The 15,772-nt window shown below is 41.5% G+C and overlaps 3 protein-coding genes across 3 annotated transcripts; 2 read left to right on the top strand and 1 right to left on the bottom strand.

Annotated features, from left to right (window-relative positions):
- The first annotated feature begins 333 nt into the window (after positions 1-333).
- On the top strand, positions 334-4,285 carry b3galt6 (UDP-Gal:betaGal beta 1,3-galactosyltransferase polypeptide 6). Its single transcript, XM_037101297.1, has 2 exons — positions 334-861; positions 1,429-4,285. Exon 2 carries the CDS (start codon positions 1,439-1,441, stop codon positions 2,456-2,458), a length of 1,020 nt encoding a protein of 339 aa, XP_036957192.1. The 5' UTR covers positions 334-861; positions 1,429-1,438; the 3' UTR covers positions 2,459-4,285.
- A 483-nt stretch (positions 4,286-4,768) lies between these two features.
- On the bottom strand, positions 4,769-7,385 carry LOC119021818 (protein FAM107B). Its single transcript, XM_037102334.1, has 5 exons — positions 7,271-7,385; positions 6,340-6,373; positions 5,993-6,149; positions 5,041-5,185; positions 4,769-4,896 (listed from the first exon to the last, which is right to left on the bottom strand). Exons 1-5 carry the CDS (start codon positions 7,289-7,291, stop codon positions 4,795-4,797), a joined length of 459 nt encoding a protein of 152 aa, XP_036958229.1. The 5' UTR covers positions 7,292-7,385; the 3' UTR covers positions 4,769-4,794.
- A 1,976-nt stretch (positions 7,386-9,361) lies between these two features.
- tmem167b (transmembrane protein 167B) lies at positions 9,362-12,052 on the top strand. The gene is made up of 3 exons (XM_037102608.1): positions 9,362-9,503; positions 10,238-10,369; positions 11,951-12,052. The coding sequence occupies exons 1-3, from the start codon at positions 9,494-9,496 to the stop codon at positions 12,031-12,033; spliced, it is 225 nt and encodes a 74-aa protein (XP_036958503.1). The 5' UTR covers positions 9,362-9,493; the 3' UTR covers positions 12,034-12,052.
- Positions 12,053-15,772: the final 3,720 nt, after the last annotated feature.

Here is a 15,772-nt window from a genome sequence, read left to right as displayed (position 1 = left end):
AGTAGATTATAGAGACATTTGTTGCCTTCAGAACTCCATATACTATTCATATTTTTGCCATGATAATTCAGTAGTGTCTGTGCTATTAAAAACACACCCCTAGACTCATGGGAGTTATGTCAGCCCTAATCCTGATCCACCAACTCGGCCATCCCGATGTTACAAAACCATGAATTAATCACCAGATGCCTATCCTCTAAAATTCATTTTTAATCAACTGCAGTTAGTTTTCTAAAAAGGCTGCCTCTCTGCATTTATTTTGAAGCATTGGTCCACAACGTCCGGTCTCGTTCTCGCTCTCTCTCCAAACTTGACACTGCATCACCGTGCATGCAGACGACAGTGCGCATGCTCCACACAGCAGCTGTCCACACACTGCTCCTCACTGTTCTTTCTCAAATATTTTTTTCTAATCGTTGGTAATATTTAACCAAGTTTTGCAATGCTCCGTTATTTTTAACTCATAGAAACAAAATCGTTGTCCATTTATTTTGTGTTCTTTGAATCCCCTTTTTTGTCGAGGGGCTTCACTTCCGCTTCCTGTTCGTCAGAGCCACACACTCAACTGATATTTGTTCACAGCACGGGACTAAAAATGAACACATCGGTACCTGGCTCAACTCAACCAGCGAACAATTTAACCAGTTTATTATAACCTGCCTTACAGACACAAGCCTGTTAATTTCCATCTCGTGTTTAGACCACTATGAGCAACTTGTGTGTGTGCGCATTCAGTGGAGTGGGCTTACCAAGTGCGCAGAGGGTCTTATCTCGGTAGCTAGCGTTAGCCCTGCAAAGCAGCTGTTTGTGGCCCGCTCTGACACTGACGTTTACGGGACAAGTACCTTTCAATAAGCGAAGGTAACTAACGTACTATTTCTGTTATTGCTGTGAACAACATTGCTATGACACATGTATACAGTGTACTACTAAGCTTTGCAAGCAGGTACTGCTTGAAATCATGGGGGAGCAGCAGAGGCGAGTTTGCATGACTAGCTAACTTGATAGGTTCCTTTACTCAAGGCAATAGCTGTCATCTAAATGCATAAACTTCACTACCATACTTTCAAACACAAGGATTTAAGGAGCTATGGTAAATAATGCCATCTGATAGTACACTCAGAATGACTAAACACACTGGGCATCTTTTACCATATGTTCGTTTATAATTGTAATGCCTGTAAACACAGCTGTAAAACCAGCAGAAGCAAGTATTTAGTGTTTGGGATTGCCAGCTGCACCTTCAGACAGACACATACTTAATCATAAAATGATGAGAAACCAAAAGCCAGATTTGTCATTTATAAGTGTTTGCTCAGGTTTCTAATATTAACTGTAGAGATGTATGACTGCACGTTTTTATGATTAATCTGATGTTTTGAGTTACAAAAAAAAAAGAGCTAACAATCTTTTGTGTTTTCACGCCAGACTCAGCACCATGAATCTGTTCCGTCTAGTGTGCCGCCACAAGACAGCGCTGGTCATTGGCACTGTGTGCAGCTTTGCAGTAGTTCTGGTCTTCTTGGCCAAATGTACCTCAGAGACACTGAAACAGGGTCACCAGGATCCTCCAGGCCTAGCCCCTCGTGCAGTTGCTTTACAGTCCCATCCGGAGCAGCATAATTCAGCCCCCGCATCCAAAGACCTGTCAGCATTCCTCGTGGTTCTCATCACAACTGGGCCTAAGTACACAGAGCGGAGGAGTATCATCCGTAGCACTTGGCTGGCCAAGCGAGACTCTGATGTTCTGGCCATGTTCGTGGTGGGGACTCAGGGGCTTCCCACCGAGGACCTTCAGAACCTGAACACAGAGCAAGGGCGGCACAAGGACTTGCTTTTATTGCCTGACTTGCGAGATTCTTACGAAAACTTAACACTGAAGCTGCTGCACATGTACTCCTGGCTGGACCAGAATGTAGAGTTCAAGTTTGTCCTCAAAGCAGATGATGACACATTTGCTCGCTTGGACCTCCTTAAGGAGGAACTAAAGGGCAAAGAGCCCAACAGGTTGTACTGGGGCTTCTTCTCGGGGAGAGGGCGTGTGAAAACAGCTGGGAAGTGGAGGGAAAGCTCTTGGGAGCTTTGTGACTACTACCTGCCCTACGCACTGGGAGGGGGCTACATCCTTTCGGCTGACCTGGTACGTTACGTGCATCTTAATGCAGGCTACTTCAAGACGTGGCAGAGTGAGGATGTGTCACTGGGCGCCTGGCTGGCACCGGTGGATGTTCGGCGGACACATGACCCACGCTTTGACACAGAGTATAAATCGCGTGGTTGCAACAACAAGTACTTGGTGACACATAAGCAGAGCTTGGAGGACATATTGGAAAAACACCAGACTCTGCAGCGGGAGGGCAGACTCTGTAAGGAGGAAGTCAAGCTGCGATTGTCCTACGTGTATGACTGGAGTGTGCCACCCTCCCAGTGTTGCCAAAGGAAGGATGGTATTCCTTAATTTTTTGTACTTTTTATGAGGCTGAAGTTAGCTCCCGAGTTGTATCTTCCAAATTTGGAAACTTTTAAGGGATAACATTTTTAGACCAAGACTCCATTGTTAGGCAAATACAAGTTGTGCAAGAGGTCGCTGACATCTTAACAACTTCCTTAATCCTGTTGAGGACTCTCTATCAGATTTGGAAAACCTTTTTTCGAATGGCAAGATTTTTTTTCCATCTTCCATTGAATATATTTGACCAATTTTGGTTCAGGGGTTTTTGAGCTGGACCTGATCTAATGGATCTGGAGGGAGGAAGAGTAGCAACATTTTCCTTTTTTTCTCCTTTAACCAAAGAGAGTCAACGTCAGGCTGAGTCTCCATATATTAATGCACAGCTGCTCAGATGCACTCTGTATGGAGAGGAAAACCATGACATCAACATTTTTTAGTTTTTACAAATAGAATAAACGTTTCACAAATCTGATAAAGGGGCTTTAAAATGACACTATTAATTTAGACCAGGTCTGAGTACAGCAGTTTTGTAGTCTCAGACTGGTTTAATATGATCTGAATGGAGAACAAGTAATGAAATCATTTGGACTCACTTCTCTTCTTGCAAATGGAATTTGGTTTTAACCAACATTAATGTGTTTACTGTAATATCCACTATTTTAAGCAGTATAACAGCAGAGAATTGGCTGAAAACTACTACCCCTTTTTACTCTCGAACAGGAAGCCAACTTCAGCCTGCTGTCCTTCTTGGCTTGTAAACTCCTTTTGCCTTGTTACTTGGATCCCTGCTTATGTCGGTACTCTCCTCACCGCCAATTTACCACGTTGGTGGCCTACTTCTCTGCTCTGTCTGTGCTTCTTACTCTGCTGTAACTCTTGCTAAGTATTTTTTTTTCCAACACTATGATGTATGTTTAAAGGTTATTAGGTTTATTTTATTGTATTAGATAACACAGGGAAACACAGACAGAAGACTCTTACCCTGCCATGACATCTACACTTTTTGTGATCGCATTTTTTTTTTCTTTTTTTGTATTTTATTTATTGTTAATTTATTCTGCAGCAAACACAGCACACTGATATCAAATCCGGACAGAAATACGGTGGCTGTGGTTGCTGCTTGTGAGATGACTTTGTATTTATGAACATGTTGGGTTGGAGATCATGTGTTATGGACATAATTACTGGACCAGAAATGTTCGCTTTTTAAATGTAAAACGTTTGTTTACGATCCACGGTACACAAGGTTTCATGTGTTCTGGAGGTGCGGAGAATGTGTAAGAGAAAATGGTTGAATGTGTTTTATTCAGCTGGCCTTCTTATTCCTGCAACAGAGCGAGGACAATTACTGTGCAGAGATGTCAAGATATGTTTGTGAATGTTTGTTTGCAGTGCACCACATATTCAGATTGAGAAACTTGATAAAGACTTCCAGCAGGCACTTGGTCACTTTTTTTTAAACAAGAAACAGCATTTCAAAGTCTGTGAATCATTATTCAATGACTGCCTGTCTTTTCTGATGTTGAGCTCTCCGGCCTGAACTTTACCCTGTGATGTCAGTAGCTGTGTCCCAAAACTTGTGAAATGTGTACAGCGTTAATGTGTTGGGAGCACGAAACAGATGAGGAATGCTGCCAAGTCCGAGCTCACGGTTATGACCGCTGTTACGTTTTTTGGGGGTTTTTTTGTGAATAATGACATGACTATCTTCTCTCTGTTGTCACTTGCAGATTATGATTCAGTACAAACTCAGTTCCGGTGTTTGTTTTTACGTACATGGTCGGCCTCCCTGGATGTTTTATTAAAAATTTTAAATGTATTCTTGTCACTTACGTTCTTGTTTTCACTTATTTCAAAAGTGACATCACAGTCAAATGCACACGGGATGTAAAATTCTCTACAAAAGGAAGGATTTTTACCAAGGGCACTGGATAAAATGTCTTGACAATGCTTGAAAATACAACAACTTAGCTAACAATGATATTAAGGAATGACTCTAGTGTAAAAACCCTTTGGCCTTGTTTTTACCTCCTCAGACTGTAGAGGAAATAGTTAAGTTACAGACTGACTAGTGTGTTTCTTTCAGGGCTGATACAAGTTATTAGTAATAAAGAAGACAATACACATTTGGTGTAAAAATCCAAATCTTAGTGTCCCTGATTTTATCACTCTATTTCTTATTTAAAGCATTTTACACTGAATGGATACAACTCAAAACTACCATCTGATTTCACATGATCCATCATGCTTTCACCTTAGTCTCAAAATAAGTCAATTTGATCATTGCAATCTGAAATATATACAGCTGTCAATCAATGATAAAAGTTTTGTCCCTTGTGTCGTCATGAGGAAAACGTTTGAATGCGTTTCAGGGTTCCTCTCACACGGACAAACTCTGGTACGTTCTGCTGGCCCTCGCTCTTCTTCTTTTCCTCCAGCTCGTACTGTAACACAGGGAACGTTTGTTGAGGCATCCTCCTTCATGAGAATATCTGCAGGTTTCTCACACACGTGCCCAAAATGTCAAAAGGTTATTAAATATTTTGTGTGCCCCAAGAGATTTAGCATCTTTTTCCACAACTACTCACAACTTGCATCTGCTGCTTCCTTGTGCGCAGCTTCACCTCAAAGTCAGAGGGAGGACAGAGTGCCAGCTCCCTCTGCCTGTGCTGCTCTGTCCTTTTGTGGTCCAGAACACACTGCAGCTCCGGCTTACTTCTGGGCAGTAGACCCCTGAAAAAACATGAAGAAGTACTGATAATTACACGGATCACTGGAAGAAGATGAAACCTCAAATTACCATAAAACTTCTCACACTGGAGTGCAGTGTACCAATATCATTTACAAACTTTGTTGTGAATGGTTCTTTGCCCTTCCAACCAAAGTACCCACAACTTTTAATCTGGGGAGCCACTTTTCAAGGATCTAAAGGTTTCCTTTAGCCTGTTGTTGTCTGTGTTTCCACAGTGGTCTGAAAATTAATTGAAGTGAAGAGAGAAAAAAAGTGACTATACGAGTGCCGCAAGTTCTTAAACAATCAGAAATGTTCAGTCCTACTTAAAATAGTCCCTGGTCACTGTGGTTGAAAAGCACCTAGTTCTTCCAGAGGGTTCCTAGTCCCCAGGAGAGGCTGCTGAGACAGAAGTGTGACTGAACATACACAGTAGGCAGATGTAATTCAGTAGAATCGAGCTCTTAATGGAGGATTATCTTGAGCAATGAGATCATCACATTTGGACAGATTGTTTTTGACCTACGTGTGCAGTGAGATTAGCAGTGATCTCCAGCGAGATGTTGTACCTTTGATTTGATCGTGTTAAACACAACCCACACGTGCTGCTCATCACAGACCACAACGGCGGCCAGCTGGGCAGAGGAGGCGTAAGAGGATTCTTTGACTGCGGAGCGATCCAGAGAATGACTCTGGTAGATGTTCCCTGACTAATATCTCATTTGGGTGTCTGTGGATCAGCATGTACCTGCTGCCTAGGTGACCTCGTGACAGACAGCAGGCGCGGAGCGAGCTCAGCGTTTTCTCACCGTCTGTGGCAGAAAAGCAGCTCTCGGTGAAGGGCCCTGTGTTGGCGAGAAGCCAGGATGGGATGCGGCAGCCTCCTCAGTTGGATGAGGTCACTGCCCTCCTGTTGTCTACCCTCAGTCCCCTGGTGAGGTGGGGCCATCCAGCAGTGATGTCTCTCTGATACGCAGTGCAAGCGCAGTTACATAGTTAGTCTTTGTACAGACATGAGCACAATCTGCTTATTCAAGTTACATGTGTTCTCATAACAATGACTTTAAAAGTGACGTTGAAGATGATTGCGTCATCTATTTCTTTAGATTTATCGAAACTTGACTTTAAACTTATCAGTTGTTTGATTTTATCTTACCTTCTGTGTTCCGAAGACCCATTTTGTTGGATACCTAAAGAAAGAACGGCAAGAGAGTCAACTTCTTTTGTCAAGTCCACTTTGGAAGATGAAATGCAGCAAAGCTCTGGAAAACACTGGGAGCCATTTCTGACGTGTATGAAAATGCTATTCTCATTCTTATTCAATCCAAACTACAAATTGGACTGGATAAAAACCACCATGACTAATATGTTACATTCATTTTCTTGTTTGACTATATGTATCTTTAAGAAAAATACGTATTGCATTTGCTTTTCCTTTAATGAAATGACATTTTTCATGTGGGTTCTCTCTGATTTGTCTTTCTGTTGCATAAGGAAGGTATCAAAATGGACAACATACATTTTTGTGTGTGTTTTTAGTATTCCATGCTGAATGTTACACTGGAATCAACACATCTCGACATGCTTTCATTGACATGTGGGGGAAAAAGTAATCAGATGCGACAGCACATGGTATTTTGTTGCTGGAGGGAGCTGTATATTGCATTCAAAGAGCCATCCAGTGATACACATTTTCTAAAACAAGAAGCTCTGCAGTCATTCTGTTCGTTTAATGGACTGAAAGGAGGTCACAAACCAGTCTGTTCAGTCCGTTCACTGACCCTACTTTCTCTTTGCTACATCTTTGCCAGAAACAATAACTTTTACAGACCATGGTTTGTGACTATTTTCAGCATCGTGTAAGAATGCTGAGGTGAGCTTCCTCTGTCTTGGAAATCATTTTATTCCAACTCTTTTGTTCTTCTTCCCTTCTCTGAAAACCTGAGCTTTGAACAAACATACCCAAACTCATAATATGATTATGTTAAAGTTCTCCCTGCTTAATCATAACCATTACCACCTTCTGTGATGGTCCACACCCTTGTAAGACTTCATCACTCCATAGGCAACGACAGAACCGGTCTTACCTGTGTGTTGTAAAGACGCATTGCTGAAAGCGAGATGTGTTGAGGTGTGTTCTCAGTCGAAGCGCATGCAGAAGAATGAAGGAGTAGAAGCTGCAGCTGCAGTGAGGCTGATCTGAACAGGTGTGCCTCTCTGTCCTGTGATCAAATCTTATTAACTGTCCCACAACCCTTTGTTCCACCCTTGTTCCCTTCAGGGGAGAAACTTCTGTTGTCTCTGAGGCAAGGGAACAACATATGGAGGGATTAGGATAATGTAAGGTAATGATTAGGATGATGCAACGTGACATAACAACAAACAAACATGGCTTTTGTGGCTCTATATTGTGAACAAAACTGTTATAACACACACTGAGGGGAGTGAAGCCTGTTTTTTCACAACCATATTTATTTTTGTGCTCTGTCAATCCGTCTGTAATCTGTTTTTTTCTCCAGTGTAGAGTTACCTCCATCCTGCCGCTTTTAAATTATGATTATGATGGCGAAATAACACACTGAAAGAGAAGCCTGTGAGGATATTTTAATGGCACTGAGGAGAAATCAGGTCAGTGCGGCAGAGGCAAATAATTTCAGCCCTGCTACAGCATATTAAATAGAAATGTAGGGATTAAGCATGGACAAAGTGCAAATGACGATGGTAAGAGGATTTCGCAAATAGCGGCAGTGGATGTTGCCTGTGATGCAAAATATGGGCAGTGTTAAATCATTGTTTGAATGATAAATTGAGACTTGCCTATGACAAAAACTGTGATATAAAACAGTAATAGAGGTAAAAAATAAATAAATAAATACATTTTAAAAAAAGAAGAAAAAAAATTATAGATGCAGTTAATGAGCAGAATTGCCCAGGTTTAGGGGTACATAGGAATCACAATACATTTGCAACACAAAGTGTGTGCAGGTGTCGTGTGTACCGTGTTTCTACATTATATTATTATAGAAACAGTTGGCTATTTGCAGCCTGACCATGTTGCCTGTGTGAGTCTGGTTTACTCAGTTTGAAACAACAGCTGTTTAAAGCAGCATATGTGCACAATTTTACTGATTTATTCATTTGTTCACTTTAAATGTGATTTTGTTACTGAAATATGCTACAAATTGTACAGACTTGTGCTTTATGATTTGTTCTGGGGAAAATTGTAAAGTAACGGTGGTTTGTATGGCTTTCTTTTTCAGTTCAAGGACTGTCCTCTTGACTAGCTGAGACAAAAGTTTTTTTGGACAGAGAGCACTCTGGAAAGGCTGATGGCTGTCAACACTAATTGGTCCATGGTGGCCCCCTAGGGCATGAGCTGGAGGTGGCTTTTTACAGTGGTGTCAGCTCATTATGGTGTGAATGGAAGCTCAGCTTAATCCTCACCGCTCCATGTGTGTCTAAGGTGTGTCCAGGTTCAGAGCTGCAGCAGAGCCAGCATTTTTCACCACTTTGTTAATCCTACTCTTGTCCTCCTTCCACTGCAAGTGCTGCCTCTATGTCCTATAAGGCGGAGTGCAGTGTGTCAGCCACATCCTCTGACATGTTCTTAGCTCTTAGCGCCCCATATATTTATTTCTGTCTTCCCATGTGGAGTATGTCTATATGATCAGTCCTTCCCATTTGTTGGCAACATATTCTCAACACACACTGTGACTGCAAAATGTAAGTTTCCTCACTATAGACAGTGACCGTGGTCATGTCTTACCCGGTAAAATGCCACATGAATAGGAATAACTCAATTTCTCTTTTTCCAAATATGTTTCAGTTTGACTCGGCTTGAGCTGCAAGAAGTATAATTTGTGGGAAACTTTCAACAAAAGAAGGAAATTCTGTGCATGGGTGTATATTCACTGAGTTGAGATAAAGGTTGCCCGGAGTCTTCATGGTAAAGTAAATTTATTGAAAGGACGTATGAGACAAAAGAGTCAGATTAATATGTAAAATGTGTATCATCTATTGTTTGTCAACAGACAATATATAGATTTAAAAAATGGATAAACGTGAACTTCATGCTGACAAGTAGCGGTAAATCACAAAGTCCAGTGGATGGCAGTAATGCGAAATGCACAAAAACAATCCAATGACGTAGCGTAGAAGAAGAACGTAAGCCAGTGAAACCGGAAATGTCAACTCAGTGACTGCGAAGCGAAGTCCACTGCATCATATCTCCACTTTATAATACATGATGGATTGCTGATTCAGTGAATAAAGAACAGTCATAGAATATCGTCAAAGAGCAACCTGCGAATATGACAAATGGTAGGTTTACGTCATTATGCAACTATCTTAGAAGTGCAGTAGCAGAACAGGACATTCAAGTTGGGCTAGCTACTTCGTAGACGGAAGGCTAAAGTGGAAGCTAGGTTAGCTGTAGACGTGGCCCTGAGTAGCACAGCTAGATTGTTAGCACCAAACCCAATTCTTCTTCATTCATTTAACCAGTGTTACGATAACAGTTTAACTGAGCGGTTTGGGAGCCTCAATAACAAGTTAGCTTGTAACATCGTATTTTTTGTGCTGCTACAAGGTTTCATGCTAATTAGCATTGACTAACGTTAGGCTATCAGAGGCTTATGCTAAAAAATCCATATAGCTAGATCAAAACTACAATCTAAAGAGGCAAGAAAACCTGCTAGCATGCCACTGATGTTTGTCCTTGAAATATCAGCCCTTCTCTACTAATGTGGGTACATGAACATTAGATAATACATGCTTTTGTTACTGCAAGCAGCTCTGGACTAACCACAGTCAACAACAGAGCCTGTGCATGTAGGATAAAAAGAAAATCTACCACAAGAAAAGTTGTATGTGTTATCTTTAAATGATGTAATAAAGTGGAGAATGTTCCTTTTAGATGCTGTTCTTCATATTTTATAGCTGCGACTGTGTTTGCCTCATTTTGTTTTGTGACTTACAATGTGAATACGTTGAGCTAGCTTGCATCTTAAGGCAGGCACGAGCAGTGAGATCTTTTATTCTCCCTTCTTCCACAGTGTACTCTTTCGATGGCATCCTGGTGTTTGGGCTGCTGTTCATCTGCACCTGTGCATATCTCAAAAAGGTGCCTCGCATCAACAGCTGGCTGCTGTCAGAGAAGAAAGGAGTGTGGGGTGTCTTCTACAAAGGTAGCAGTGTAATGAATTTTACAAGATGCTGCTTCAACAAACACATGTGATTTCTGCAAATAGTGTTTATATGGGAATACTTTAAGATATTAAAATAGGGGAAGATGTGACCAGTGTCATTGACATCGTTTGTGTGTCTTTCTTGGGAGACAAGTGTTAAAATGCAGACTCAGAGGTGTTTACAGAACTTGGTGCTTAAAGCAGTCTTGCACATTCAATTCCTCTCCAACCTATGGAGTTGTGAAACATTTTCTCTAGCATTAGCAGTGGGGACCTTGTGCCAACAACTTCCTGCTATTATTTGACTGTGTTCATTTGTTTTTAAACACTTTTTGAGTAAATACTCAAATTTTAAGAGACCAAAAATAATTGGACACAAACTTAAATTAAGTCTCCATCATCAATATTTCAGTCAGATCCTTTGTACTCAATGTCTTTTGAAGTCTGTGACTCTCAGACTGCAGGACACATTCTGTATCTGGCTTGGTGATTCCCTCCCAGGCTTTACTAAGGTTATCTTTACTGCCTGCTTGTTTTGAGGGCATTTTACTTCGCTTCAATCTTCAGCCAGTTAAACACCAGCTTAAGAGAATTTATGTCAGGTCACTGTATGGTCAGTACAAACATTTGATCCTGGTGATCTTGAACCTATGTAAAATGTCTTTATAACGCATTGGCTGCCACATGCTGCCAGAACAGCTTCAGAGTGCCTTCTACAAGTCTCTAGAACGTGTTTATAATGGTGGAACATCTCTCCTCCAAAAGTCATTCCCTTATTTGTGTTTTGGTGGTAGAGAGCGCTGTCGAACACATCAGTCTGAACTCTCCTATATGTGTTTGATTTGGTTGAGATCTGATCACTGCGAAGGCCATGTCACACAATTGTCATTATTTTCACACTAATCAAGCCATTCAGTGATATGTCGTGACCTACTGATGGTTGCATTCTCAACCTGGAAGAGGCCACTCCCATCAATACTTCATGACTTCATCATAGCATAAAGGGGTATCTGTCAGAACAACTTTGTATTGATTTGCAGTGACCGTTCCTTCTAAGGGATTAAGAGAGCCAGTAAAATGCCCCCCTCAGCATAACAGAGCCAAGTTTCTCGATTCGTTTATTCAGGTTTTTCCTTTAATTTGTCAGAGGTCTAGTGTGTGCTGGCCCGTTGGAATACTAGCTTAACTGGATATTTTAATGGCACTTAGTCAAGACATCACTGATGTTATTATTCCCTCCAGCACTCTTCCAGAATATCCACGATGAACAGGGCCATCATGGAGATGTGAAAAGAGCAAGCTCAATGTCAAAACTTCTACCTTAGTCATTGTTTCATTTCAGGTATATTGTCCTGTTGTAGAGTCACAACAAAATAAGATGTGGCAATGCTCAAATATTTTCAGACCACACTGTAATTTTATGCACTTGACTTTTGGGGAGAGTCTGATGTGTTTCCAAACGCTCACCATACTGTAACCCATCTGTTTGGATGGTATGCTATATTCTCCTTTTTTTGTATGTTTGTCGTTGACCTGCAATTTTCTTCCCTTATCCTCTCTATTCTCCATCTCCCTTTCCAGCTGCGGTAATCGGGACGCGGCTTCACATCGCCGTGGCGATTTCCTGTTTGGTCATGGCATTCTACATTGTCTTCTTAAAATGATAAGAGCGAGACCGGACTGGAAAAAACTGGAGGGCTGCAGGCCGGGGATGGACTCATCTCTGTGGTTATGTGCTAATCCTTGTCGTGGGACACCTTTTGGATTACATGATTGATGAAACCCCATTGTCCCTGTGGACCCATGCTAAAGACTAGCCAGTGCTGCCCCCTTCTGGTGACTGGGTACAATAACTCCTCTCTTACTATTGTGTGTGCACTACAGACATGAAGGGCATCCTGAATCCACCCCGCAGTTGTTACAGAGGAGGGAGCCTGTTGAGTCACATGGTGTCATTCTGTTGTAGGGTTGTACCGTTGGTTGTCTCCATCCACACCCCATAAATATTTATACTGAAGGATGCAGAAGATCAAAGGGCAGTGTGTTCATTATACGTTATACATGTATACAACCTAAACTAGCCTAGATGTATATACACTGCTCACAAAAATTAAAGGGACACTTTTTTTATTGGGCCTGGCATGAAATCAGTTAAACCTGTCTGATAATTTTCTGGTTGGTTAAGCAGCTGAGGGCATCGTTAATCACTTTCAGCTGTATTGGTGTTCATGGAATTAACAACAGGTGCACCACAGTGGCAACAATTAGAAAACCCTCAAAACAGGACTGGTTTTACATGTGGAGGTCATTTCAAGTTTCTCCCTCTTGATCTTTTTTGGCGGATTTTTCACTCATGCTGGTTTTGGCTTGAGTAATTATCTCTACTGGCAGTATAAGGCGATTCCTTAACCTTACAGAAGTTGCACAGGTTGTCCAACTTCTCCAGGATGGCACATCCACACGTGCTGCAGCAAAAAGGTTTAATGTGTCTCCCAGCACAATCTCCAGAACATGGAGATTTCAGGAGACTGGTGGTTATTCTCGGAGAGTTGGACAGGGCCGTAGAAGGTCCTCAAGCCATCAGCAAGACTGATACCTGCTCCTTTGTGCAAGGCGGAACAGGCTGAGCACTGCTCGTGCCCTACAGAATGACCTCCACAGGGCCACTGGTGTGAATGTTTCTACCCAAACAATCAGGAACAGACTTCATGAAGGTGGCCTGATGGCCCAACGTCCTGTAGTGGGCCCTGTGCTCACTGCCCAGCACCGTGGAGCTCGACTGGCATTTGCTGAAGAACACCAGAATTGGCAAGTCCGCCACTGGCGCCCTGTACTTTTCACAGACAAGAGCAGGTTCACCCTGAGCACCTGTGATAGACATGAAAGAGTCTGGAGAAGACAAGGAGAACGTTATGCCGCCTGCAACGTCGTTCAACATGACAGGTTTGGTGGTGGGTCAGTGATAGTCTGGGGAGGCATATCCATGGAGGGACGCACAGACTTCTACTGCCTAGGAAATGGTTCTCTGACTGCCATAAGGTATGAAGATGAAATCCTTCAACCCATTGTCAGACCCTACGCTGGTGCAGTAGGTCCTGGTTTCCTCCTAATGCACGACAATGCCCGGCCTCATGTGGCAAGAGTATGCAGGCAGTACCTGGAGGATGAAGGAATTGAAACGATTGAATGGCCTTCACGATCCCCTGACTTAAACCCAATAGAACATCTGTGGGACATTATGTTTCGGTCCATTAGGCGCCGCCAGGTTGCTCCTCAGACTGTACAACAGCTCAGGGATGCCCTCACACAGATCTGGGAGGCAATGCCACAAGACACCATCTGTCGTCTCATTAGGAGCATGCCGCGACGTTGTCAAGCATGCATACAAGCTCGTGGGGGGCCACACAAGATACTGAAAAGCATTTGGAGTTGCAGAAATTAAGTTTTTGAAAAAATGGACTAGCCTGCCACATCTTCATTTCACTCTGATTTTAGGGTGTCTACACAATTGAGCCCTCTGTAGGCTGAAAACTTTTATTTCCATTAAAAGACTTGGCATCCTTTTGTTCCTAAGACATTGCCCTGTCGTTATTTGTATAGATATCCAACTTCATATTGAGATCTGATGTATCTAATGTGTTTCTTTAAAGTGCTCCTTGAATTTTTGTGAGCAGTGTATTTGGAAAAAGATATGACCAATAGAGATATGTCAGAGGTTATTAAGTGTGATCAAACTGATGGTGATCAATTCTGCTTGCTCCAAACTGCGTTTTTTTTTTGGTTCTGTATCACTTCTCTCAATGGTGGAGGGGAAAGCTAATATATGAAGATGTTCTTGTGTACACTATATTTTACATTCTTTGCATCTCTTTTCTGAACAGCGCTGTTTTGCATCTCGTAGAATTTGGTCAAGGTTTGAAATACACATTTTGCACAGGTGTAGGCTGTATTTCCTTTGACATCTAATAATAGTTAACATGTTTTTAAATGCCACATATTGTTACAAATTGAACTTTTAAGTCATGCAGGAGTCAAAAGTTCTAACACAATCTCACAGAGAGAAGAGTAATAACTGAACATATTGTGACAACTAGATTGCTGTAACAGACTTGCCTGAAGATTAAAATACAATGCCAAATAGGGATGGTGCTCATCGGACCGTCTAATATTTGCATAATATCATTCATAATATCAGTGTAATTCTGCCACCTTTATTTTTTAATTTTTTAAAAGAAGAATGTTTTGGGAGGGGATGCAATGCAATTTTGAGTAAAAGATTAATTGTACAATCTCTGTGTTTGTTGTTTTTGGAAAATCAGATGTCAGATCTCATATGACATTTAGCGGCTATACAATGTGTGGGGTTTTTCTTTTTTTATTGATTTAAAATCTTCAATCACAGTGGATGTAATTCAGCTTTTGGCACTGATCAACAGGACACAGAAAAAGCAGAAGAAGTCTGACAAAGGATTAATCTGGTATAATTTAATGTGTATGTATTCACCTTCTGCAAGTTCATATTTATTGAGTTTGTTTTGACATATTTACATTAGCTTGGTCTGTGATTTATAAATGTGGTAAGTGCAATTCAGTCAAAAGTTTTCTTTGAAAAGCTGCTCAAGCTCTGTCAATTCACATTATGGTGTTAGTGGACAGTAATTATCAACTTCTGCCACTATCTTTTGACCTTTTTTTATTTTGCCATTCCTGGACATAATTCCTCTTTTTAAAGCTATCTATGTGCAGTAGTGACTTCATCTTTGGGGTTGTTGTCTTGCTGTAAAATAAATCATCTCTCATCATCTCATCCCAGTTTCCCCTCACAGAAATCTCTGTATTTTGCTGCATTGAGTTCCCCCTCACAAGCCCTGTGGGCCTGCCGCAGATAAACTCCCACAGCACAAGGATGTCTCCACCTTGCATGATGGTGGGACATCAATTATGTATTTCTGCTAATGTGCAGTGCTGTACTGCCACCAAACACAGCATTTATTATACTGGTATACAAAAATCTTGTTTTAGTTCTGTCAGGCCAAAAACCCTTCTCTGTGTTCTTTGTCTACTTCTGCACCCACTGACCTTGTTAGAAACACTTATTTTGTGACATCCAGCTCTGAGCAGATTTAAAACTATATTTCCATTGTTTATTATTCTCCTTGGAAATAGTCTTGTTTCCATTCCCCGAGTGGACTAACCCAAACCCTTTTTTCACAGCAGCAGAGGAATCATAGTCTTCTGTAGAACTCTTAACATTAATAATGGCTTTATTCTTTTTAAGAAAGCACAATACCGTAAATAGGAAACTGAATCAGCAAAATTTCAGCCATTATTCATTTCATTTCTTACACCAGTACTTTTCCTACTGTGACATGTCACAATTCCCCATGAAAAAAACCTGTTTGT

Source organism: Acanthopagrus latus, chromosome 6, assembly GCF_904848185.1.
Source record: "Acanthopagrus latus isolate v.2019 chromosome 6, fAcaLat1.1, whole genome shotgun sequence".
NCBI classification, from domain to species: Eukaryota; Metazoa; Chordata; class Actinopteri; order Spariformes; family Sparidae; genus Acanthopagrus; species Acanthopagrus latus.
Note: the sequence above shows the minus strand (reverse complement) of the source record. Positions and strands in the feature narration are given on the sequence as shown.